The sequence below is a fragment of the Lissotriton helveticus genome, chromosome 4_1 (assembly GCF_964261635.1).
Source record: "Lissotriton helveticus chromosome 4_1, aLisHel1.1, whole genome shotgun sequence".
Classification (NCBI taxonomy): Eukaryota; Metazoa; Chordata; class Amphibia; order Caudata; family Salamandridae; genus Lissotriton; species Lissotriton helveticus.
The window spans coordinates 593,135,978-593,159,656 of record NC_136063.1 but is presented as its reverse complement, the minus strand read 5'-3'; the positions used below and the strand labels follow the sequence as shown (position 1 = coordinate 593,159,656).

General features: G+C 44.7%; 2 protein-coding genes across 5 annotated transcripts in view; one reads left to right on the top strand and one right to left on the bottom strand.

Moving 5' to 3' along the window:
- Window positions 1-23,334, top strand: part of MTFR1 (mitochondrial fission regulator 1) — a 324,993-nt gene extending 301,659 nt beyond the window's left edge. For all 4 annotated transcript variants that reach the window (XM_078687236.1, XM_078687237.1, XM_078687238.1 and 1 more), the window contains one exon: window positions 17,093-23,334. In XM_078687236.1, coding sequence (XP_078543362.1) covers window positions 17,093-17,158 — 66 coding nt within the window. In that variant the 3' untranslated portion in view covers window positions 17,159-23,334. The remainder of the gene's footprint in view (window positions 1-17,092) is intronic.
- PDE7A (phosphodiesterase 7A) overlaps window positions 1-23,679 on the bottom strand; it is a 1,945,501-nt gene that overhangs the window by 10,486 nt on the left and 1,911,336 nt on the right. The window lies entirely within an intron of this gene.

Sequence of the window (23,679 nt, the reverse complement as noted above, 5' to 3'; positions counted from 1 at the left end):
AACTGTTAGTCTCCATACCACTAATTTTTAATCCATATTTCACTTCATGGTACCTTAAGCATTAAGCAAGACTACAAAGATGTTGCCATGACGTATCTTGGTGTAGATGTTAAAGTATTGTCTGAATGCAGAAGTAGTGTTCATGTGTGTGTAGAACTACATTTCAACTATCTAAATTATAATATACACACAGGTGAACAGGCCTTCAGCTCTGTTGTCTAAACCAACAACAGCACATGCTGTCAAGGGAAGGTCCTGGTTCCATATTGTTCGGTCATCGCCTCCAAAGAGAGAGTTCTTTAAAGCGTGGACAAGACCCATTGGTATTAGTACTGTTCAGAGACAAGGCCATAAATAAGTTACTTTATCTATAGAAAACCATCACATAGCGACTGAATGCACAGGAAACCAACATACTTGATTGATCAACAAGATAGTGAGCATGTTTTTCCAGTGATCAGGAGCACCATCCCAGTGTTGTGCCTTCAACTCTTGCGTGCTGCATCCAAGTATTAGGTGGTCCTCGAATCCGGCTAACCCATATGCTTTACGTTATAAATCCGGTTTGTATAATCTTGTTGACCTCGTTGTTTAATGTGTTTGTCGATGGATTGGATCTGAGCTTCGGTGGGAGAGAATTCCCTACTCTGGAAGCGGAGAAAGTGAAACCTTATGGGTTGTTTTTTCTTGAATTTGCACCCCGAAGGCTGTGTCTTCCTAATATTGTTTGAGCTTATATCATAAGTATCTGTGCTCATTGGGTCATATAAGCTATTTTTAACTGGATCCTGCCTTCTACAATGAGCCAGCAGAGGGCATTCAGAGATGGTGTTATGTAGTCAAATCTTCTTGTCTCTATCACGAGTCTCCGGCAACGTTGATGGTTTCTTTGATGGGTGTCCAGCTTGATTTTGATAGACCTGTTAACATCGAAGTTCCGTAGTTTTTTACTGTGGTCTTGAAGTCTGGGGTGGGAGGAAAGATTTCACCTTGTTCAGCAGGTTGAGATGGCGTAATGCAGCATGTTTGGATGAGCTTGTGTGTGCTTACATGTTTAAGTTCTTGTCCAGGAAGGGAAATCCCAAGGGATTTTGTTGAATCAGTGGTGCAGGGTTTATAGTTTAAGGGTGTTAAGGTGTTTCATTCAGTTTTGTATGGGAGGAAACTGTGAGGGGGAGAGAATATGGTGTTTCATGGTTTTAGTTTGAGGTAGTTACTTGACAGCCAGGCCTGTGTTTTCATAAGTGTGAGTGCATACTGAAAGGTTAAGACCTTTGCTCAAAATATTGTACTTAAGTCCTATCTAAGGCTTGTATTCAGTGAGTTCTACATTCTTGAACCCTTGACTTTGAGGTATACATTTGGAATTTCTACTTCTCTAGGAGCTGCAGCAATGGGCATGTTTTGATATTGAAGAGCAGGCATGTTGGGATAACCTATGGTGTACCACACATGACCCTTTCATATACCCACTTCTTTGTTGGACATTGTTGGAAAGGAGGACCAGAAGCATTCCTATGCGGTTAAAGTGATTCAAGGCCATTCCCTCAGTCTTCTTTGTAATGCCATGATCCATGGTGTCTACGGTTGCGAAGAGGTCAAAGAGTAAGATCTGTTTACTTTCTTACCATCATATCTTCCCTGATACTAGCAAGGATGTTTTCAGTGCCCCTTGCTCGCCTGAACCCAGATTGGTAGTCGTTGGGGATAAACATAGGTATGATGTCTTCTTAACGCAGACCAGCAGCCGTTCGTTCATCATATTGTTTGGATAGCCTAGATTGGAGATTGGCTGGAAATTGCTCACTCTTACTGGCTGATGGTTTCTTTAGCAGTAGCATGATAATGGTATGTTTCAAGTGGTCCGGTACTGTTGCTTGCAGAACGGATTAATTAATTGCAGCTGTGACATCTGCCTAGAGCGACCGAAAGAGTTGCTTTATTCTCACAGAAGTGCATGGTTTCAGAGGGATGTAGGAAGCTTTTGTCTATCGAGCCATCCTTGACACTTTGTCATTCGTTGAATATGATGTGAGACTGAACTAGAACTGAAGTCACAAAAGGGTATTGTGACTGTTCTGAATTATTGGTGATAAAATTGTAGTTCTTAATTTTTTATTTAAAAAACATAAGGAGGTAATTTGCAATGTTGCAGTTTCACAAATCCTTATTATCTCCTGATGGATGTTGCAAATATCTTTAGTTAGATGTAGCCATGTTAATTTGTTTAGCAAGATGGACTTTTTTGGTTATTTTAATGACTTTCTGATGCCTGTTGCAAATTATTTTGTTCTAGTCAGCCCCTGATTTATGCCATTGGCACCAGAGATTATGGTTGTATGTTTAGGCTCTCCTACATCGGTGATGAATCATAGGAAATGAAAAACCGCCTGAAATGTAAATGGCCTGAGTGAAGCATATCGTGTGTAAGGTCTTTTGGATAAGACTGTAAATAAATAGGAAATTGCAGATTTATGTATGACTTGTTATAGCCAAAAATACGTGGCCACTGCATCAATATGCAAGTATGTTGTATGTCTGCTACCGTTTCTTTGCAGCTTAGGTTTGATTATGCATGAATTGTGCGAGCATTGACAAGCCATGAATTTGCTCCTGGTTCTTGTGCTTTCGCATTTGAATTGTGTGAAAAAATTAGGTGTATTATATTATGTGATTGTACGACCTCACTGTGTGATACACCAGTACCAGTCCATTTAGGTCCAGTAGGGACCCTCAGTAGCGATGGCACTGGCAGAAAAGCTAACACACAGTAACAAGGGTAAAACATTTCATGAGCACCAAAACAATTGTAGAAGAAATCGACACAACACTCAAGAAATCCTACACCAATTTATAAAACAGACTGTATTTCTATAAGAATTCAGACAGTAGACCAAAAAAGATCTACTGGTGGGTCCCGGAGATACAGAGTTTACAAGCAATAATAAAAAACAAGTTACTTACATGTACACTGTGCATCTCCGGTATTGATATCTTTTTACAGATTTTCATTCTGGACTCTTCATTGTCGTCATGGTGGGATTTCCACAGTAACAGTAATAACAGTAGTGCTAAAACCATTAGCAGTAACTCCAATAAAATAACATTACAATTTAGTAACCCATTTACATTGTTTTAAAACATCCAAGCTAATCAGAGCGGAGACCCTGGCGTACTCATCCCCTGACGAGCCACCATACCTCAGAATTTAAGCATGAGTAAAATCTAACATCAGTAGAGGTAGCAAAAGGTGAGCATTACCTGGGAGGAAGGAGGGTTGCATGTGAATACATACAAGATATTAATACGGAAGAACCACAGTGTTCTGGTAAGTAACTTTTTTTTTCTCCAGTATTGAATCTTTTATAGATTCACATGCTTGAATCTGACTAATTAGCAGTATACAAAGAATAATAGCGACGGGTAAGGCAAACCATCACACCATGATACACAACTGAAATACAAGTAGCCTGTTGAATTCCTGTGAAATTACACAAAATCTGAATATATTCTGCATAATCAAATTATTATATTATAACAGAAGAAAAACAGCTTAGAGCAAAACCGTAGCATACCTTATGCAAAGAGACTCGCAGTAGAGCAGCCTGGCCGACTGTTTCATCTGCTTTACTCCAGCCATCGAGGCAGTAATGATTCTTAAACTTGTGGGTGTTCACCCATGTTGCTGCCCTGCATATGTCTGGTAAAGATATTCCTGCGAACATGACTGAGGAGGCTGCAACCTTCCGAGTGGAATAAGCCTTCTCATTTGTAGATAGTGGTTGTGCTGTCTTTTGATGGCAGAAGAGTATAACTGAGGAGAACCAGCGAGCAATAATAGCCTACATTAAGGCCTGTCCTTTTTTTTAGGAGCAGAGAAAGGGGTGAGCAACTGGGTTGATTTACGTAAAGTCTTAGTTCTTTGCAAGTAGAATTTCAAACCATGCTTAATGTCCAGCGAGTGCAAAGCGCTCTCTGCTGTTGAAGAAAGATTGGGAAAGAATAAAGGGAGAGTCACTTGTTCATTGAGGTGAAATATTGAAGGCACCTTGGGAATCAATGAATGAATTAAGGATTCGTCCGCAGAGCTACTCTGTCCTCCAGGAATTGGAGTTAAGGCTCCATTATGGCGAAATATTGAATTTAGCTAATACGTCTTGCAGATGAGATGGCTAGTAGAAAAGCTGTCACGTGGCCGATGGGGACATTGTCGACATTACTAAGTTAGCATGAGCCCTGCAGCGATGATTCAGCTTTTGCGCTTGTTACTACAAAGCTTTATTTTTTGCAAGACAAGTTTATGCCTTTCACATGAGAACTGTTTGCTATGTTCGTTCTCTGCTTGTTCCTGGAGTTTAGTCTGAACATGGTGAGCAAGATCAATAAACAATGCCCCTTGTTGTTCTGTTCTAGTCAGGCCCTAGCACCTAGACCAGTGGTTCCCAAACTTTTGACTCCTGAGGACCCCCACGGAATCACTACTGGAAGCCGGGGACCCCCAAGCAATTTGTACAATTTAAATTTCTTTTTAAAAACGCCTTTTGAAGCAGAGGCAATTTCAAGAGGGAGACGGCCTGAATTGGGTCTATTGGCATGGACATGTATGCATACAGCAGTGTATTATTTAGTGGTACAAGTCTCCTGCTCTCAGCCATAGCAGCACCTCTACATTCTCATTCCAGAGCCTTGGAGTGGTGACCCTTCCTTACAGCAACAGGTTGAATGATTGTGAATTATTAGCATTTCTACCTATTCACAGTTTAAGAAGGTCTAAAATATTATATAATTATGAAGCATTTTATAATAAAGACATGCCCCAGGGAGCAACAAATATTGTGAAAATTCTAACAAGATAGTGCACAAAGCGATGAGTCCAGTGTACAGAGCAAATTCAAGATCTATATTCAAGATCTATATTAGGAGTTCATCATGGAAGTGCAAGAGATGGCAGGAAGGTATCTGCACAGGAGGCATATTGTTTCAGCGAGATCATGGAACAATGCTATGCCAATTACCATAAACCCCTGTTAGACATAATCTTTAGTCACAAACAGAACAACATTTTATCACCAAGGGGTGAGCAGTGCAGCTGAGGCATATTTCAGAGAGGCCTCGCGTGGCACTTGACATGACCCTCTCCTGTTAGGATGCCCACTGCCCCATCCCTTGCCAACAACAAACTGCAAAGGCTACACAGAATAAGAGCTTGATATGTCTGAATATGAAAGCACTCATTAATTCACCCAAGGGCTTGTGGAAAGTGAGCAATCAGACAGCAGCACAAAAATCCAACTGCTGATCCTGGCTGCATCTATTTTTACCTGCCTGCTAAGTAATGGTAACCTATACACATGTGCCTTTCAACGCTTTATTGTGTTGCCTGTATTTTCATTGTTGTGTCTGTGACTGCTGTTGTCTGTCTTCCCCCTCTACCTGTACGTGGTCTGTGCCCCTTTTTCTTCCCTCTGTTCCCCTCGCTGTCCCCATGCTCTCTCTGCCCGGTCTTTCCTTCTGTACCCATCGCTGCCCCCGTGTCTCTGCCCGGTTTTCCCTTCTGTTCCCCTCGCTGCCCCAGTGCCTCTCTGCCCGTTCTGCCTGTTCTTAGCTACCCCTATATTTCTGTATTCTGCCTCTGTGCCACTAGTTGTTTGTGCCTGTCTGCCCTCGTTTTTCCCTCGTTTTTATGCCCCTTTTGCCTTCTACTCCACTCGTTTTTTTGTGCCCTTCTGCCTTCTGTTCCATTCGTTTTTCCCTCGATTTTTGTGCCTTTCTGCTCCCTGTTCCACTAATTTTTGTGCCTTTCTGCCCTCTGTTCCACTCATTTTCCCTCATTTTTTGTGCCTTTCTGCCCTCTGTTCCACTCGTTTCCCCTTGTTTTTTGTGCCTTTCTGCCCTCTGTGCCACTCGTTTTTACCTCGTTTTTTGTGCCTTTCTGCCCTCTTCCACTTGTCTTTCCCTCATTTTTTGTGCCCATCTGCCCTCAGTCCCACTTGTTTTTTGTGCCTTTCTGCCCTCTTTGCCACTCGTTTTTTGTGCCTTTCTGCCCTCTTTGCCACTCGTTTTTTGTGCCTTTCTGCCCTCTGTGCCACTCGTTTTTTGTGCCTTTCTGCCCTCTGTTCCACTCGTTTTTTGTGCCTTTCTGCCCTCTGTTCCACTCGTTTTTTGTGCCTTTCTGCCCTCTGTTCCACTCGTTTTTTGTGCCTTTCTGCCCTCTGTGCCACTCGTTTTTTGTGCCTTTCTGCCCTCTGTTCCACTCGTTTTTCCCTCGTTTTTTGTGCCCATCTGCCCTCTGTTCCACTTGTTTTTTGTGCCTTTCTGCCCTCTGTGCCACTCGTTTTCCCTCGTTTTTTGTGCCTTTCTGCCCTCTGTTCCACTAGTTTTTCCCTCGTTTTTTGTGCCTTTCTGCCCTCTGTTGCACTCATTTTTTGTGCCTTTGTGCCACTCGTTTTTTGTGCCTTTTTGCCCTCTGGGCCACTCGTTTTTCCCTCGTTTTCTGTGCCTTTCTGCCCTCTGTTCCACTCATTTTCCCTCGTTTTTTGTGCCTTTCTGCCCTCTGGGCCACTCGTTTTTACCTCGGTTTTTGTGCCCATCTGCCCTCTGTTCCACTTGTTTTTTGTGCCTATCTGCCCTCTGTGCCACTCGTTTTCCCTCGTTTTTTGTGCCTTTCTGCCCTCTGTGCCACTCGTTTTCCCTTGTTTTTTGTGCCTTTCTGCCCTCTGTTCCACTAGTTTTTCCCTAGTTTTTTGTGCCTTTCTGCCCTCTGTTGCACTCATTTTTTTTGCCTTTCTGCCCTTTGTGCCACTCGTTTTTTGTGCCTTTCTGCCCTCTGGGCCACTCGTTTTTCCCTCGTTTTTTGTGCTTTTCTGCCCTCTGTTCCACTCGTTTTCTCTCGTTTTTTGTGCCTTTCTGCCCTCTGTTCCACTCGTTTTTCCCTCGTTTTTTGTGCCTTTCTGCCCTCTGGGCCACTCGTTTTTACCTCGGTTTTTGTGCCTTTCTGCCCTCTGTTCCACTCTTTTTTTTCCTTGTGTTTGTGCCCCTTTTGTCTTCTGTTCCACTCGTTTCCCCAGCCGCTGTGCCCCCTGCGGCCCCGCCCCCCTGACTGCCCACTTCCCATTCGCTGCCCCGCCTCCCGATTGTATTATTGTGGTCTCGCCGCCCCAGCGTCAACATTCACAGCTCTTGTGTGCTGTGAGGACGCACGGGCGTTTCATTTTTCACTATGACGACAGGCACTCTAGTCCTGCGGACCTCCTGGGGGTCCGCGGACCACAGTTTGGGAAACGCTGACCTAGACAAAACACACAAACGCAGCTGCTGCTTGAAGCTCGTACTTTGATATTATGGGGAGACATGTTTGGGTGAGACACACTTGGAGAGGGACATTTCCAGGGAGAAGAGCAACTTGCACCTCCAATGTAGAAATACCATCTATGTTCTAAGGCATGGGGTCTCCTGACAAAGCCTAGGGATCTTCTATTATATGATAATAATTTTTCTTACCAAGGGAAAGAGGTTAGACACTATAGTCCTTTCTCCATTGTCTTTATACGTTGACATCTCCCTTTATGATGTATGGCCTAGCTGCAATGTTACCCATATTCGTGTTTTGCATTTTTCTGCTTGTTGTGGCACGTATACTGCATATTGGAGCACAATAGTTAATATGAACATTTTAAACAATCTTCGTGTCTGTCAGATCTTATTGTGGACAGGTACGAGTGTGAGTGAAAAAGGTGTGTCTTTTTACCACGATTCCTGAGAGATCCTGGAGTATTGTGTTCTGGGGTGTCTAATCATTTGCTTCTCCGTGAGTGTGTAGGATAGTAAGTGAGAGACTATAGCTAGTCGGTCCTTGACTCGTCGGCACTAAGAAGGTGGGAAGGCTTGGCCCCTATACACAGAGGTCCCATAATTCTGTGTATGTGCTGAATTCCTGCAACATGGTGCCACCAACGTTTGGTCTGGTACTTATTCACGAGACCCAGAGTAGTGCTTGTCCACAATACCCTCTCACCAGTTTTCAGAGACGTCCGTGGTGCACAGGGTTTACCTACTATATTTGATTTCTTCTAGGTTTTGTAAGTTTGAATTTTAAAATTTTTAGTTTTGTTTGTTCTTGACCCAGTGATGCGCTACGGGTTTCCTTGCTTACATTACAGTGTCTACACTGGCATTTAACATTGCTGCGCCTAACCGCACCATAGTTACTGCTCATTTGACCCGACATGGAGTCCCGGTTGCGGGAACTAATTTTATATTTGTCATAGAGGCGGATGCTGCTTTCCACTTCAAGTTTTTTACTCCTGGGTTAAGTTTCCAGCTGTTGATGGAAACGATAATTTCTTTCATGAATATCAACGTGGTGCGGTTCCACAGGTTTACCGTCCATATTGTGTACTTGAAATTCCGTTGTCAGCTAGAGAGCATACCATATGGGTCAATGGTGCCCTTCCTCACCCTGTTTCAGTGGCCCGTCTCGGCCCCCTATCGGTCGACAGGGCCACATGGCCCGTTTTGGCAGGATTTACACCACATCCTAATTATCTAGGTGTTTCACACGCAGAGCTGCACATATTACGCACATCCTTTATTCATATACACAGAAGTGTTATTCACTATCTGTCTCGTAATGTACCAGCGGCTCGGGCTGGTGCCGCTCAGCCACCTAGGCATGGTAGCATGGTTATTAGTCCTATCTGATTTAATTCAGTGATGGGGGAAACTTCTTCAGAATAGAGATCATTTTCCTTTCTGGTGGGTCAAAAAATTTGAGCAACTCGAAGCTGTTATTGCACACACTTCTCCTATGAATGAACACAGGATCCTCGCAATGAGTTTACCAAAAGACCTAATTCCCAATCTAGCTGATTGCAACACTGGGAGGAAGGTGTTTGCGGCGGTTTGTTTGCTTTATTTTGGCACCCCCTTCATGACCATGCTTCCCACGGTTCTTAAGAAGGTTCCAGATGAACACAGGGCAGAGTTGGGGATGAGATTAGTCGCCGTGTTCCCTATTGTCTCGGACATGATTCTTGCTAACGTCAAGGGGGAATCAGTTAGCTTGCAGGTGAGTCAATGCCTGGAGACAGGGACTGACATGGATAAACAATGTGAATTGCCAAAGATTATTGCGAACGTATATCAATCCTTGGGGCGCAATATTCTGGGAATTAGACCTTTTTACTCAAACACAGAATAAGCCTCCACCTGCAAAGGAGGGGCGTCCAGTGTTTCCTAAAAAGACTTGGAATAGAAATCAGCATCTAAAATAGACTATTAGTAATGGATTCCCTACCTTAGAATTACCCCCAAGTGTGAGACTGGATCCGGAGAATTTTTCTACAGCAGTACCCCTGTGCATCGGTAGCTGGTGTTGGTCGACTCGACGTTCATCGTTGGCTGTAGTGTGGTTCCTATATTCCCAATAGGCTCTGCGCATTGGAATAGTATATCCTATAGTTTAGACGTAGGACTGAGGTAGACTAGGTCTCTATCGAATACACTAAACTTAATTGTGTGTGCCAGCTAGCTCAGAGGTCACTAGAAACTTTCTCGCATTCACAAGAAGGGATTAGTCTCTGACAACCGCATAAACATGACAACTTTGTTTCCCCCAAGATAAAACGTATCTTCAGAGTCGTGGAAACAATAGATAGATATTTCACTCAGTCAATCGTGCATGCTTCGTTTCACCAGAGGTGCAGAGAAATAGATAGACGGGCGTTTTCAATGAAAGGATTTATTAAACAGTCTTCTTTCTCAAGCATAAGTAATGAACTGCTACAATCGTAACACAGTTTGTAAAATATAATGCGTACAGTATAAATAGTAGAATAAAATAATACTGTAAGAGCATTGTATTGTTCCTAAACCATAGATAAATACATACATAAATAAAAGAGGCTAAAAGTACTCAACTGGTGCATCTAAAATACGCCTACCCCAATGTACCTTACCTAAGCTTAGTACGAGGGAAGAAGTAAGTGAGGTGTAGCATATATGTAGTATTCTTTTGCCAAGAATCTGCCCAAGATTTCTCTAAGGGTCTAATCAGCTCCGTACCTTTAGTTTAGAATGAAGAAGGCTAGTCTTGGGACTCGATTTCCCAACAACCCGCAAGGGTAGCTTGGAAACACTGGAGCTGGATTTCTCGGCAGGAGAAAAGACAGCGTCTCTCTCAGTGCATCTGCTGGAGGGTCGGCTTCCTTCGGCACTTGCTGTAGCAGGCTGCGTCGGGCAAGTAGATAGTCTAACTGCTCCAAACCACCGTGTGTTTGCTTGGGTAAGTGTGGGCATATTTATACCTTGAAGGTGCCTGGTTTGACGTATGGTTTGACATAATAACGTCATCAAAGAGTCTCAATTCTTTGAAAACTCCATGAGGTCTTGGATAAATCAGTGCTCAAGCAAGGGGAAGTCCCTGACTGCTGACGGCGGGTTTTTCCAAGAAATCGTTGTGGATTTTCGGAAGTAGCCCTGCCGTATTTGGGCTGCATGAGCTATGCCTAAATATGGTTATGATTTATATGCCTATATAAGGATATGGTGAGTTATACCTATATAAGGGCATCAATCGGGAAACTTACAATAGGGTCCTAAAATAATACATAACAGAATGATGTCGCGGTAAATACTCAGACGCCGCCACTGCGCACTGACATCAGTTCTTTCTTTTTCCGCACCAGCCAGCGCATATCTGGAGAGAGCGGTACCCTTAGTCTTTTTTTTACCAGAGTTTTTCCAACTTTTTGTCGACTTCTTTTTTCGAGTTGTTCGACTCCTGGTTCAAGGGATGTCACATCGTCGGACCGGCTTCAAACCTTGTGACTCCTGTCACAAGTTGATGATGGTCATGGATCCACATCTGGTGTGCCTCTGGTACCTGGAGCGCGACCACAACCCGAAGCCATCCCCTGACTGCCGAGCCATGAACCCAAAGTCTTTACGGTAGCGGTCCCGAAAGCTTCTGGAGGATCGGCATTCAGCTCTGCGCCATTCAAGGTCCCAGTCGAGAGGGAGGTCGCGGGACCGGTGGTGTTGTCACCACCATCACTCCTCTTCAAAGTCTTCGTCTTTGGGTAATTCGAAGCACAAGAAGAAGGCGAAGAAGCACCGTCACTCTTCGCCTTCTCCCCGTCTGTCGGCCGACGCGGTATGCGGAAGGTAATCGTCCTGCTCCGCCCATGTAGCCTGTTGGGTCGATCCCGAGTTTCCCTCCCTTCCCAGGAGCCAGAATAACCCCAGCCCAACTTTGTAACTTATACGAAGCCCTATACTTCATCTTTGTACAGCCCGACTCCACCAGTGTGCCTTTGGGCCCCGTGGACTCTGCTGGGGGTTCTAGGCCTTTGATGCCGGCGGCTTCAACTCCGGCGCCGCAGGGCCCCCAGGGATCCAGGCCTGGATCCGGATCAGCGTTGGATGACCTTACGACACCTCCGGTGCCGAATCCATTGGTGACAACTTCGCCTGCTCCTATGCCGGTTGTGTCCCCAGCCGCCGTTGACCCCGGCATCCCCCTCGACGTAGACATGGAGCAGGACTTGTGTCCACCACCGCCAACCGGTACTTTTGTGCCTCTGTTCTATCCTGGTGTTCCTCGTCGCCCTGAGTGGCAGCCAGAGGACGGTGGGGAGAACTGGGAGGGGCCTATTGACCCGCTCGCAGAACAGCTGGAAGACCGGACTGGAGAGCGGATCTGGGTGAGGCCAGTGGTCTGGATGCATTCCCAAACCTTGGCATGCTTTCTCCCCCTACCGTGGCTACGGAGGAGGGAGCCTCCTACGCTGTGGTGTTATGTAGGGCGGCTGAGGCTTTGGGCTTTGAGCTTCCTACGGTGGCATTCAGGACTAACCTCCTGACAGAGGTGCTTCAAGCAGCAGCAGCCTCTTAGGAGTCCCTGCTGGTGTTCAGTGAGGCCCTCACAGACATCCTTCTGGGCACCTGGTCCAAGCCCAAAACAGGGGCTCCTGTGGTTAAGATGATTGCCCGACGCCACTGCTCAGCCTCGGGCGACCTCCACTTTCCTCTCCCAACACCCTACCCCCTAATAGCTTGGTGGTCCAAGCCTCAACGTCCAAAGGCGCATTCCCTACTGCTCCCCCAGATATGGAATCCAAGAAGCTGGATCATTTTGGGAAGATGTTTACTTCTGCCAGCTTAGGACTGTGATCGGTTAACACCTGGGTTTTTCTATCAATAGCAAGCTCTCCCTCACTGCTCAGATCTTGGGAGTCACCTCGGCCTGCTTTGCTCAAGTGGCTAAAGAAAATTATTTGGCTAATTCCACCAGCTGCTCAGAGGACGGTTCTGCAGGCTTTGGTGATCTCCAGACTTGATTATGGCACTATACTGTATCTGGGTGTGGACAAGACCTCTGTACATCGTTTCCAGCTCATTCAGAATGCGACAGGCCGCCTACTTTTTAGGTTGCATCTGCTTCCCCTCTGCTTCATCAACTTCACTGGCTCAGAGTTAGTAAGCATATTGAGTTTAAGACTCTGCTACATGTTTACTCAAGCTTGTCAAGCCTTACCAACCCTCTCACAACTTAAGATCGGCCCATCTCTCTCTTTTCTCCGTTCCCAGAGTAAGGCTGACTCGTATGGGAGGCTGTTTGTTTTCCTTCCTGTGACCTAAACTATGGAATTCCCTTCCGCTAGAACTCAGGAATTGTCAATCTCTCCTTGCTTTCTGAAAAAGCTGAAGACCTTTCTTTTTAGTCAGGCCTAATGCCAACTGAGCCCCTCTCCCCTTCAGCCCCAGGAAACCCTGTTGGGTAGTTGCTCGCTTTATAAATCCTTTAAATAAAAATAAATAACACTGCATGTCTCTTGAACTGTGACACCCACTCTGGGGCTACTACCGCCCCTTTGAGACTACCCCTCCTTCTATGGCACGTACATTCCATTGCATGTCAGAGGATCACCTGCCCCTTCTCCGTCAGGAAGTTGTGGCTCTCTTGGCCAAGGGAGCCATCAAGCAAGTCCCTGTGCCAGAAGTAGGTTGTGGCTGCTACTCCCACTACTTCCTGGTGCCCAAGAAGGACAAAGGCCTGCGTCCTATCTTAGACCTCATTGACGTCAACCGCTTCCTCCGGAAGGAGAAGTTCAAAATGTTGATTTTGGTTCCGGTCTTGTCTGCCCAAAAGACTGGATGGTTGCGTTGCACTTGCAGGACGCTTATTTTCACATCCCTGGCCCACAGGCGTTACCTACGGTTCACTGTAGGCCATGAGCATTTTCAGTTTACCGTGCTCCCCTTTAGCCTTACCAGCACCTTCTGGTGTTCAACAAAGTGATGGCGGTGGTCGTAACTCATCTGCCCAGATCAGGGGTTCCAGTCTTCCCCCATCTCAATGACTGGTTGTTGAAGGCGAGCTCGCCCACCTCCAGACTACAGCGGACCTCCTGTATTCACTGGGGTTTACACTGAACGTGCTGAAGTCTCATCCGAACCCTTCTCCGAAGCATCTTTTCATCGGAGCGGTTCTGGACACAAAGCAGTTTCGGGCATATCCTCCCGAACAGCAAGTCCAGGATTTTTGGACTATGATACCGATGTTCCAGCCTCTATCCCGTATTTCGGTGGGAATGACCCTGAAGCTGCTGGGCTCATGTCTTCCTGCATCCTGTTGGTGGATCATGCCAGGTGGCATATGCGGGCTCTGCAGTGGGCGCTGAAGTTCCAGTGGGCGCAGCATCAGGGAAATCTGTCTGATGTCGTACAGATCTCGACGGGGACTGCACATCAGTTGCAGTGGTGGCGCATGAACCAAGATTGGGTCAACAGCAGATCCCTTCCCCAACCAGAGTTCACAGTGGTGACCGAAGCGTCACTCATGAGATGGGGCGGCCACATGGGAGAGGTGGAGATCAGAGGCCTCTGGTCTCCGGCTGAGTCCGGGCTCCACATCAACCTTCTGGAGCTCCAGGCGATTCGTTTAGCAATAAAGGCATTCCTTCCCTCTGTCCGGGGAAGAGTGGTGCAGGTGTTTAGGGACAACACCACCGCCATGTGGTACTGCAACAAACAGGCCGAGGTGGGGTCGTGGACCCTCTGTCAGGAGGCCATTCGCTTCTGGACATGGCTGGAACATCAGGGCATATCTCTGGTGGTTCAACACCTGGCCAGTTCACTGAACACCAGGGCGGACAAACTCAGCCGTAGGTGCATGAAGAATCACGAATGGCGTCTTCATTCAGAGGTGGTGCAAGGTCTCTTTCAGCAGTGGGGAGAGCCTTGGTTAGATCTATTCGCCACCAAAGAGAACCCGCAATGTCAGCAGTTCTGCGTGTTGGAATTTCAAGGCGTTACTCACTAGGCGACGCTTTTCATCTCGAGTGGAGTTGCGGTATTCCATAAGCCTTTCTGTCTATACCACTTCTGCCCAGAGTGCCGAAGAAGATAAAGTGCGACCAGTCCCAAGTAGCTCTTGTGGCTCCGGACTGGGAACGAAGAGTCTAGTATCCTGAGCTCTTGAACATGGCCATCGATCCTCCGATTAGACTGCCCCTTCAGGATGATCTTCTGTCACAGCAGCTGGGGACGGTCCTCCACCCGAACCTGTCCAGGCACTACCTCCTTGCGTGGTGATTGAGTGAGGACAGTTAATAGCATTTGACATTCCTCCTGAAGTCTGTAGTGTTCTCTTGGCAGCCAGGCGTCCCTCTACTAAAACAGTATACACCTGTAGATGGAACAAATTTGTGGCATGGTGTGCAGCAAAGGCTGTGGATCCCCTTTCTGCCCCCGTTTCTGAGGTTCTCTTTTCCTGCTTCCTTTGGCCCAGCTGGGCTCTGCTCTGGGAACCCTCAAGGGCTATATTTCGGCCTTACTTCACCACCTTCTCTTTAAGTCCCTATAGTAAATCATTTCCTTAAGGGCATTGATCACCTGTTTCCTCCTATTCCTTTTGTAAAGCCCCAGTGGGACTTGAACCTTTTTCTGACTTACCTTATGTCCGCTCCCTTCGAGCCGGTACATAATTGTCCTCTCAGACTCTTGCCCTTAAAGGCTGCTTTTCTGGTTGCCATCACCGCTGCTCGCAGGATGAGTGAGTTTCGGGCTCTTTCTTCTAAGCCTTCTTTCCTTGCTGTTCATCCGGGTAAGGTTGTCCTTTGAACTCGACCTTCTTTTCTTCCCAAAGTGGTTACCTCTTTCCACATAGGACAGACCATCACTTTGTCCACCTCCTTCCCACCCCGCATCCTTCTAAAGAGCAGAGGCTCCACTGTCTGGATCCAAAATGTGTGCTTTCATTTTATCGTGATCCCACAAAACAATTCCAGGTGGGTAATCCGATCTTTGTTGTCAATTTTTTAAATTAAAATGATATTTTTTGAGTTTTTTATAGTGCGAACTAGACCGGAGACATCGGGCATCAGAGCGCTTTACATGAGCACCAGTTTTGTTACAAATGAACACATTCATTCTGTTGCACGGGGAGATTAAGTGATTTGTCCAGAATCACAGGATGTTGAGCTTCGTTGCCGGGACTCGAACCTGGTACCCCAGGTCCGAGGTCGACCGCTCTAGCTGTAAGGCTGCATCCTCTCCCCATGCTATGTGGGCGACAAGGAAGGTCGGTCCGTGCCAAAACAAACCATGGGTCGTTCTTTGCATTCAAATTTGTTATTCCTTGGTGAAAAAGAAACCTCCAGTAGGGTTTCGAGCCCATTCCATCAGGGCGACGGCATCCACTACTGCTTTGGGACATGGAGTTCCCCTTCATGACATCTGCCAGGCAGCCACGTGGGCTTCATTACACAGGTTCACTACACTTATTGCCTGGACATCCAAGTCAGGAGAGACTGCTTCTTTGGCTGCTCCATTCTTCAGGACTCCCTGGTGTGAACTTGGTTCGCAGACTCACCTCCGGGGTTAGTATTGCTGGGCATCTATTCTACGGTAAGGAATCCATAACTAATGGTCTCTTTCAGATGAACAAGTTAATTACCTTTGGTAACAATATATCTGTAAGAGACATATATTAGTTATGGATTCCTTACCGCCCCACCCATCCTTCCCGTTCTGCGAACTGACTTCTAGAGTAAGGGACTCCCTTGAAGAGCCTAAGTTTTATGCACCAGTGGTCAGTGTCTTGCATGGCTCTGCGCTTCTGGCATGGAATGTCGTGTAAAGAACTGATGTCCGCGCGCAGGGGAGGCATCTAAGTAGTTACCGCAATGTCATTCCGGCAATCACAATGCCAACGACGAACGCGAAGTCGTCCGACACCACCTACCGACGCGCAGGGGTACTGCTGAAGAAAAATTATCTCGATCCAGTCTGACACCTGGGGGTAATTCTAAGGTAAGGAATCCATAACTAATCTATGTCTCTTAGAGATATATAACTTGTTCTTCTGTGTACACTCGGCCTTTTTTGTGCACAGTGGAATTTTAACCCCTCAGCTGCGGCGGCTATTCCGCCGCAGCGCTAAGGGGGAGGCGGGGCCGCGCGGCGCTCCCGTACTCATGACGGAACCGCTCCGTCACGGCCCCGCCCGCTCTTTAGAACGTCCGCGCAGGCGCGGCGAGCGGGCCGTGACGGAACCGTTCCGTCACCAGCACAGCCCACCCGAGGCTTGTGACGGAACGGTTCCGTCACAAGCACGCAAAGGGTTAATATGTGAAAGTACTGCTCACCATCCAACCACTTGTTGATGGGGGATACAGCACGATATAATTAGTGAGATAATTCGGTGGATTAATGATTTGTTGCATATAGCAGTTTGCAGCATGCAGGCTCCAGACTTAAATCTTGAGGCCCTTTAACATGTCCTCTCTCCCAGGTTGCTGAGGTGCTTCGAGATTTTTGTAATTGTAATATGCAATGCGTGCAGTGTTCTTGGTAAATATGAATCAAATTGTGGCGCTTCATAAATACAAATGGGCTCACTGTTGGGTATGATTAACTGTGAATTGCCTTCGTGTTTTTTTTAGTTCCTGAATCCCGAACTGCTTTACAGGAACTAATTTCCAGAAGGAAGCGTTTAACATAAAGTTATTATTTTTTTGTTAACCAAGGTAAATATAATTACTCACAAGCATGAAATTTAAGGTAATTTTTTCCTCTTTTTTATTTGCAGTTTGGGCCACACATGCTGAAGTCTACAGGAAAGATGAAGACTTTAATTGAAACATCTCAATCCTGATTTTATATTCTCATCATTACTTTCTACATGAATATGATTGCCCCGGAGTTTTATTTGGCCTCACCATTGCTGCACAAAGCTTCATTGAGCTGGAGAGTCAGGTTTTGCGGTCAAGTGGGTTCAGGGAAGTGGAACTGAATTAAAAAAAATATATATATATTCCACAACAAAATCGCTCCTACTGACAACCCCTTGTCTTTGGCTGGGGTGGCTCGATCCGGCGGAGCAGCCGGCAATAATATCCTCGTCCAAACGGCGTTCCTTAACGAGCACTCGGGCATCGCGTTTCGCGCTCCACAGAGCGCTGTGATCAAGCGCTCTGTGGAGCGCGAAACGCGTCACGTTGATTTATGGAGCAATAAACTCAACTTTTTTGGACTTGTTCGTGGATTGTGGTTTGTACTACCGATGCCCGAGTGCTCGTTAAGGAACGCCGTTTGGACGAGGATATATGCTTCCTTCCACGACGCAGCTGTCGTGCAAAATTGTTGAAATCAAAAAGATGCTCTGCTTGAGGGATCACACAACTGCAGGTAAGTTTTCACTTATTTTTATTGCTTTCCCGAGGTTGAAAAGACATCCGTCATTGTTTTACTCGTCCCAACTGCGTCGTGGAAGGAAGCACCACCTCGGAAAGGAGGAGGGAGCCGTCGGTGGAGGGGCCATGTACAGGAATTCCCTGTTTACTAAAGGCGACTGCAGGAGCGAAAGTTACCGAGGAAGAAAAGCAAAACCGGGGTGCACTGAAGCACCTAATCAGATGGTGTGCCGATAATAGGACACTGCAACTTGAATATTAAACATGCCTCGGCGGAACCCACTATGGGTATGAACTATTTGGCTAAACTACTGATCCCAAAATGCTGTGCAAAGGATTTTGTACTACCAAGTACATTCCGTGTGTTTTTTACAAAAAGACGGCGGAAACTGCCATTCACAACCGCCCTGCCATGATCCCCTGATGAAAGTGCAGGAAGCACTGAAACGCGTTGGGACGAGTAAAACAATGACGGATGTCTTTTCAACCTCGGGAAAGCAATAAAAATAAGTGAAAACTTACCTGCAGTTGTGTGATCCTTCAAGCAGAGCATCTTTTTGATTTCAATATATATATATATATATATATATATATATATATATATAGGAGGAATGTATGTAAAGATCAAAAATAGGATTCTGTTCAGCAAGGAAGTTCTTCCACGTTGGTGTATACTTCGAAGCTTACCCGAGTTGGCCACTGCGTGCCTGTGCACGTTGGGTTATTTCTGAGAAAGCGATCTTCCCCATGGCTGTGATTTGTTGTTGCATTGGCTCTGTGGTAAGTTAATTAAATTGTTAAATTAGACACCATTACTTTGAGACAGAGGGAAGGGTAAATGGCTTCGCTTGCCATGTCTCAGATGTTGTTGTAAAGAACGGCAGGTGATGCATTATTCAGTTATTCGCACTTTCTCTTTTACCTTCATGTTTTTAGGGGGAACACATATGTAGGATAATGTGTTCCCTCAAGCAAATCACACTGTTGAGCCCAAAGTGGGCGTATTCACAAATGTAACTTGCTATAAATTTTTAAGCCCGGGACTGGTTTGCAGAATAGTTAATTACTGCAGTCTGTGACCTCGTCCACCCTAGTAGTGTACACTGTACATAGTCCTACATGTTTAATCCTTTTTATTTTTTATAACATAAAACAAAACAATAAAATGGGCGACGGAAAGGAAAGTAGGCATTTTAACTTAGAAATGATTGCTGACACCCCTTCAGGCACGGGTAACCTACATACTTTATACTCGGGGTGGTCACAATCCATAAAAATCCTCAGGCATTCTCTCATTGGTATTTATGGACCGGGGTTTATTTAAAGTCTAAGGTGTGGAAACTGAAAATGCAGTGTCTGCTTTGCTAACACGCGTACGTGGTGGATTTCCAGTGGCATTCGGTCTTGTGTTCTATTTTGGTACATTATGAAGGTACTTTTTGGTAGTGACATCGAGGTCCTGGACACGAATGTAAACATAAAGGTGTGAACCAGTGGTCGAAGTGCAGAAAAAAAATATGGGAACTGTGGTGCTGCGTGTAAGGGGGCGGGGCAAGGGGTGGGGTGAGTAAGTGTGGGCGTGGCTAAAAAAAACAAAATATTCTCTACGTCTTTCCCCTTTTGGTAACTACAGATAAAATAACACACAGCTTACATGACAATTAATATGTTAATCAGTGGGAAATACACTATCTTACAATATGAATCCATTAGTTAATGGACTACACCAAATCCTGGTTGATGCAATGGGGAATAGCGACTTGTGTATGGTTAGTGCTACAGGGTCCCAATCTGTTACAGAAAGCACTGCGATCATGCAAGACATTATTTCAAACTTGCTTTACACACCGTATGATAGGCTGCTACAGACTGCGCAAAAAGGTTTAAGATAAAAAGTGTTTCCAAAAGATAGATTTTTTGCAGGGTGTACATAGTGCATTTTGTTGTTATTTTTCAAAACTGTCCATTAAAAGCACACATTTCACAGCTTAGAATGCAACTCCCTTACCATACCCCTCAAAAAGAATAAATGTGTGTCATCAGGAAGCAATTTTTTATGGTTATTGTCTTTTAAGAAAGCTCACTTCACATCTTAGCAGGGAGCTCCATCACAGTACTGCTCAAAATAAATAAATGTGTATCACCAGGAAGTTTCAAGGAATTCCGTCAGTTAAAGCCAAGACCGGCTTCCAGGCGCCCTTTACATTTGCAGATTCAGCATTTGGCACATTTACACTTCTTTCAGGTAATCAGGCACCCTGCCAAGAAGACTTGTTTTTTCTGTCTTCCCCTCCCTCGATTTCACAGCTCAGGAGGCTACCTGAATGACACTTTAGCGGAAGCTTTTCAGCTCCTGGAAATAACCGTCCCAGGACAGCTGACTTTGACAAGAAGTAAGGGAACTGTTCTCCTAAAATTAAAGTGAGGGCACGACGTGCCCCTCGGATCCCCCCCCCCCCACTTCGACCACTGGTGTGAACTGACACACTGTCGAGGAGAACGAAGTTTCAAAGTAGCTCTGCACACAGACATTTCTGTGATTTAAAAACTAACACTCAAAGTAAATATTGATTTCAGATTCTTTCAATCTAAAGAACACAAAGAGGATGATGAATACAATCTCAAGAATACAGAAAAAATGCATAGCTAAGTATGAAAGTTTATAAATGTTTAATGTACATTCCAGTTTGACCAACGCATATAAAGTTTTAAACACTTCTTGTGAGTGCTCCTGGAACGCTTCCTTATCGTCCTGTCTAGCCAGGTCATTCTCTTTGACCCATATCCAGAATTACTTGATTTCGTTACAACTCCTACCTGCCTCCTCAACTACTTTACATCAGCGGCCCTGTGCTATACTAATCCAATTTCCTGAATTCCATATAACCCCTACCTTCCTCCTCAGCTCTTTGACATCACCAGCTTTGTACCCCACCAATCAGAATGACCATTTGTACAATTTCATGAAATCACAGGGTCAGAACTCGACCTGGCATGGTGCAATCTATACCTTTTACTTATGTTTTTGTAGCAACTGGATAGTGGACACTTTGGGAGAGTAGTTGCTATATGTAGGCTCCTTTACACTTGATTGCATTTGTTAAGAGGATAACACCAAGAAATGGCAAGTGATCAATGCATTGTTCCCACAGATTTGTGGGCATGTGAGCCTTCCCTGTTTTTATATAATTTTACATGCATTATTGACAAAGGTCCTGAAACTTACATTTTAGGTAGAAGTTTCTTAAAAGTATTTGCTGCTAAATTAATATTTATCCTGTATTCTTGTGTTACTTTGATGCATAGGAGTGCCAACATTTTGTTAAAATACCCTTCGGCTGTGTTTTTTTATTGGTGCCAGTACTGTGCCACAGTCATGTTAATGCAAAGATGTGTGCAAGCACATGTTTCTGATAGTATCATTGCAAGCTACAATGCATTGGTTATCGTGGTCACCAATTGACACATCATTAAGCTTATAGAAACTCATTCTCTAATTGAGATTGTTAACTTGCTTCCTCCATTCTACTGTCGGGGGAAGTAAACCGCTTTGATTCTCCCTAAAGCACTTTTAAGATGGCAGCGCAAAACACTTAAAGATCTAGCTTCTGCAGTGTGATATGTTGGAGTTTTGTCATGATCCCCTTTATGGGTGACTATGCCTTTGCTAGTTAGGCCATAATTTGACAATGATAGCATGACATGAGGATGCAGTAGGAAATGGCATATGGGCATTGCTGCTGTCAACTTCTAAGTAATGTGACCTGAATGAAACTGCAGTACTACAATGTCGTAATTAAAGTAAAACACAAACCTTTCGTTTTGTTGAGGTGTAACTGTACAGGTTTATACCTGCTTTCGAATTTACACTGTTTTGGGGTTTTATTGACAGACTTGTTTGTGCATCTAATTTAAACTAATGTGCCCAAAAAATTACTGGCAGCTTTACATTCTGATCCTACTTCCCCGGATCTGGAAAGATTGCTGCTTGTTGGTTGAACTTCAAATGGTGGAGAATCGACTAGTGCTGTAGACTTTCACCAGTAGTATGTTGTGGAGTGTAAGAGTAACCAAAGGAAGTTACGGGGGAATGCTGATGCAAAGTGCATGGAACTCTCACAAACTCGAAGGTTTTGTAGTATTCACAAACCTTTTGCATGGCTTCTCCCACCCTGGAATATATCTGAGGACACTGCTGATCACTATGACAACCGATTCACTTTTGAAAACAAGTTTTGTCATCTCCCCAGCGACTTTACTCATCTGTGGCCAAAACCACACGTGCTTAGAGGACGAAATCCGGACTTCGATTGAGCTACTAACAGTGGGAAAATGTTTCCTCCAATGGGATTGTGCAATGAGAACATATGTACTGTAGTGTTGGGTTTGATTATGTTCTTAATTTAATGCCACTTCTTTGTCACCATCATATGTTTAGTAGAAAGCTAAAATACGGAGACGTCGATACAAATACATTCCCCTATAATGCGTGAAAGAGACCTATAGGGCATTCATGTTAAAAACGTCTCTTTTCAGTGGATGAAGCCGCCCTTTTGTGCTCCTTTCCAGAAGCAATGGCGCTTTGCCTGGCTGACAGAAACGGATGGTAAACAAAACCGCAACCAGTGATATTCAGCAACTTATTTGGCTGGTGTGAGTGGCCAAGCCGGGCCTTTCTTTTAAATTCACTATTTCAGATGGTTATTAGCTGTGCAAACAGGCTTATGACAAAATGGAATGTTTCTACTGGATGTCTTGGAGTGGTTGAAGTGATAATGGAAGTAGAAACCTGGCTGCTATCACCCCCCTGATAGCAGGACTCACTAGTAAAAGTAATGAACTGTAAAATACGCTTTGTACAACGAACTAATAGAAGAGCATTTCGATCTTACACGACGGGGTCATGGATTCTACTGGTGTGAATTTGCTCAGTAATTTGCATCTACTCTTTAATGCTTACGGGTTGCGTTTTGGGCTTCTTTAAAAAAATCTTTTCAACAATTAATTTATTTTTTATTAGTGGACGGATCACATTGGTTTTGTGTATCAGTAAATTCGCTCGGGGCAGACAACCGGTCTTGCAGGTTGTTATATAATGTGACCATAAACACCATTTAATGTTTCCGATTTGTCTGCAGACCTAGACTTTATAGTGAACACTAGGGGTTTTCCCCCCTCACTGCAGCTGTCTAAGCAGCACTTTGAACTCTGTCGTTATAAGCATTTACTTTATGAAACAATGTGTAAAATATGTATTTAAAAGGCATTGAATTATTTATAAATTCATGAATTAAATGGTTGTAAGAATGGTCATTTTTAATATGTACTATTTTGGTATAAAACATGACAAAATGAAATGGTTTATTTTTCATAAACTGATGTTTGTTCAACATTTTTACACTGTTTTAAACTGTTTTAAAATGCAAAATTGTGAGTATTTTTAGTACCGGGTGATATCTTCTAAAATAGTTTGTTTGACAGCTAAAGAAGAGCTTTTCATAGTGCTAAAGTGCAATTCAGAAATGGCCTACATCTTATTTCAGTACGGAACGTGATAAATGCTTGTGTATCACTACCTTTTTGAGCAAATCCACTTACCCGTTTAATAAAAGGCCAGTTTAATGCAACAAAAATAAAACGAATGTCTCTTTGGTTTTATTTGAATGTTTGCGTATTTCAGTTGTGACATTACCAATAAACCGAGGCTACATGGCTTCACTGAATGTTTGTGAGAATAATGTTCATGTTGTGTTTGGCATAACTTGCTAACAATGAAGCTCTGACTTAGGGAATGCTGTAGTCTCTGATCCATGGGTTCCTTTTCCTTTGTTCCGGTTCCTGCAGCTGTTCCGGTTCCTGCAGCTCTTCTTATTCCAGAACCCAGGGCCGGAAGTAGGCATAGTCAAGAGTGGGCAGCAAATCTTCCTGTGCCCCCTCCCCATCTATTTGAGAGCGAAGTGTGTCTTGTTGCAGTAGGTCCCAG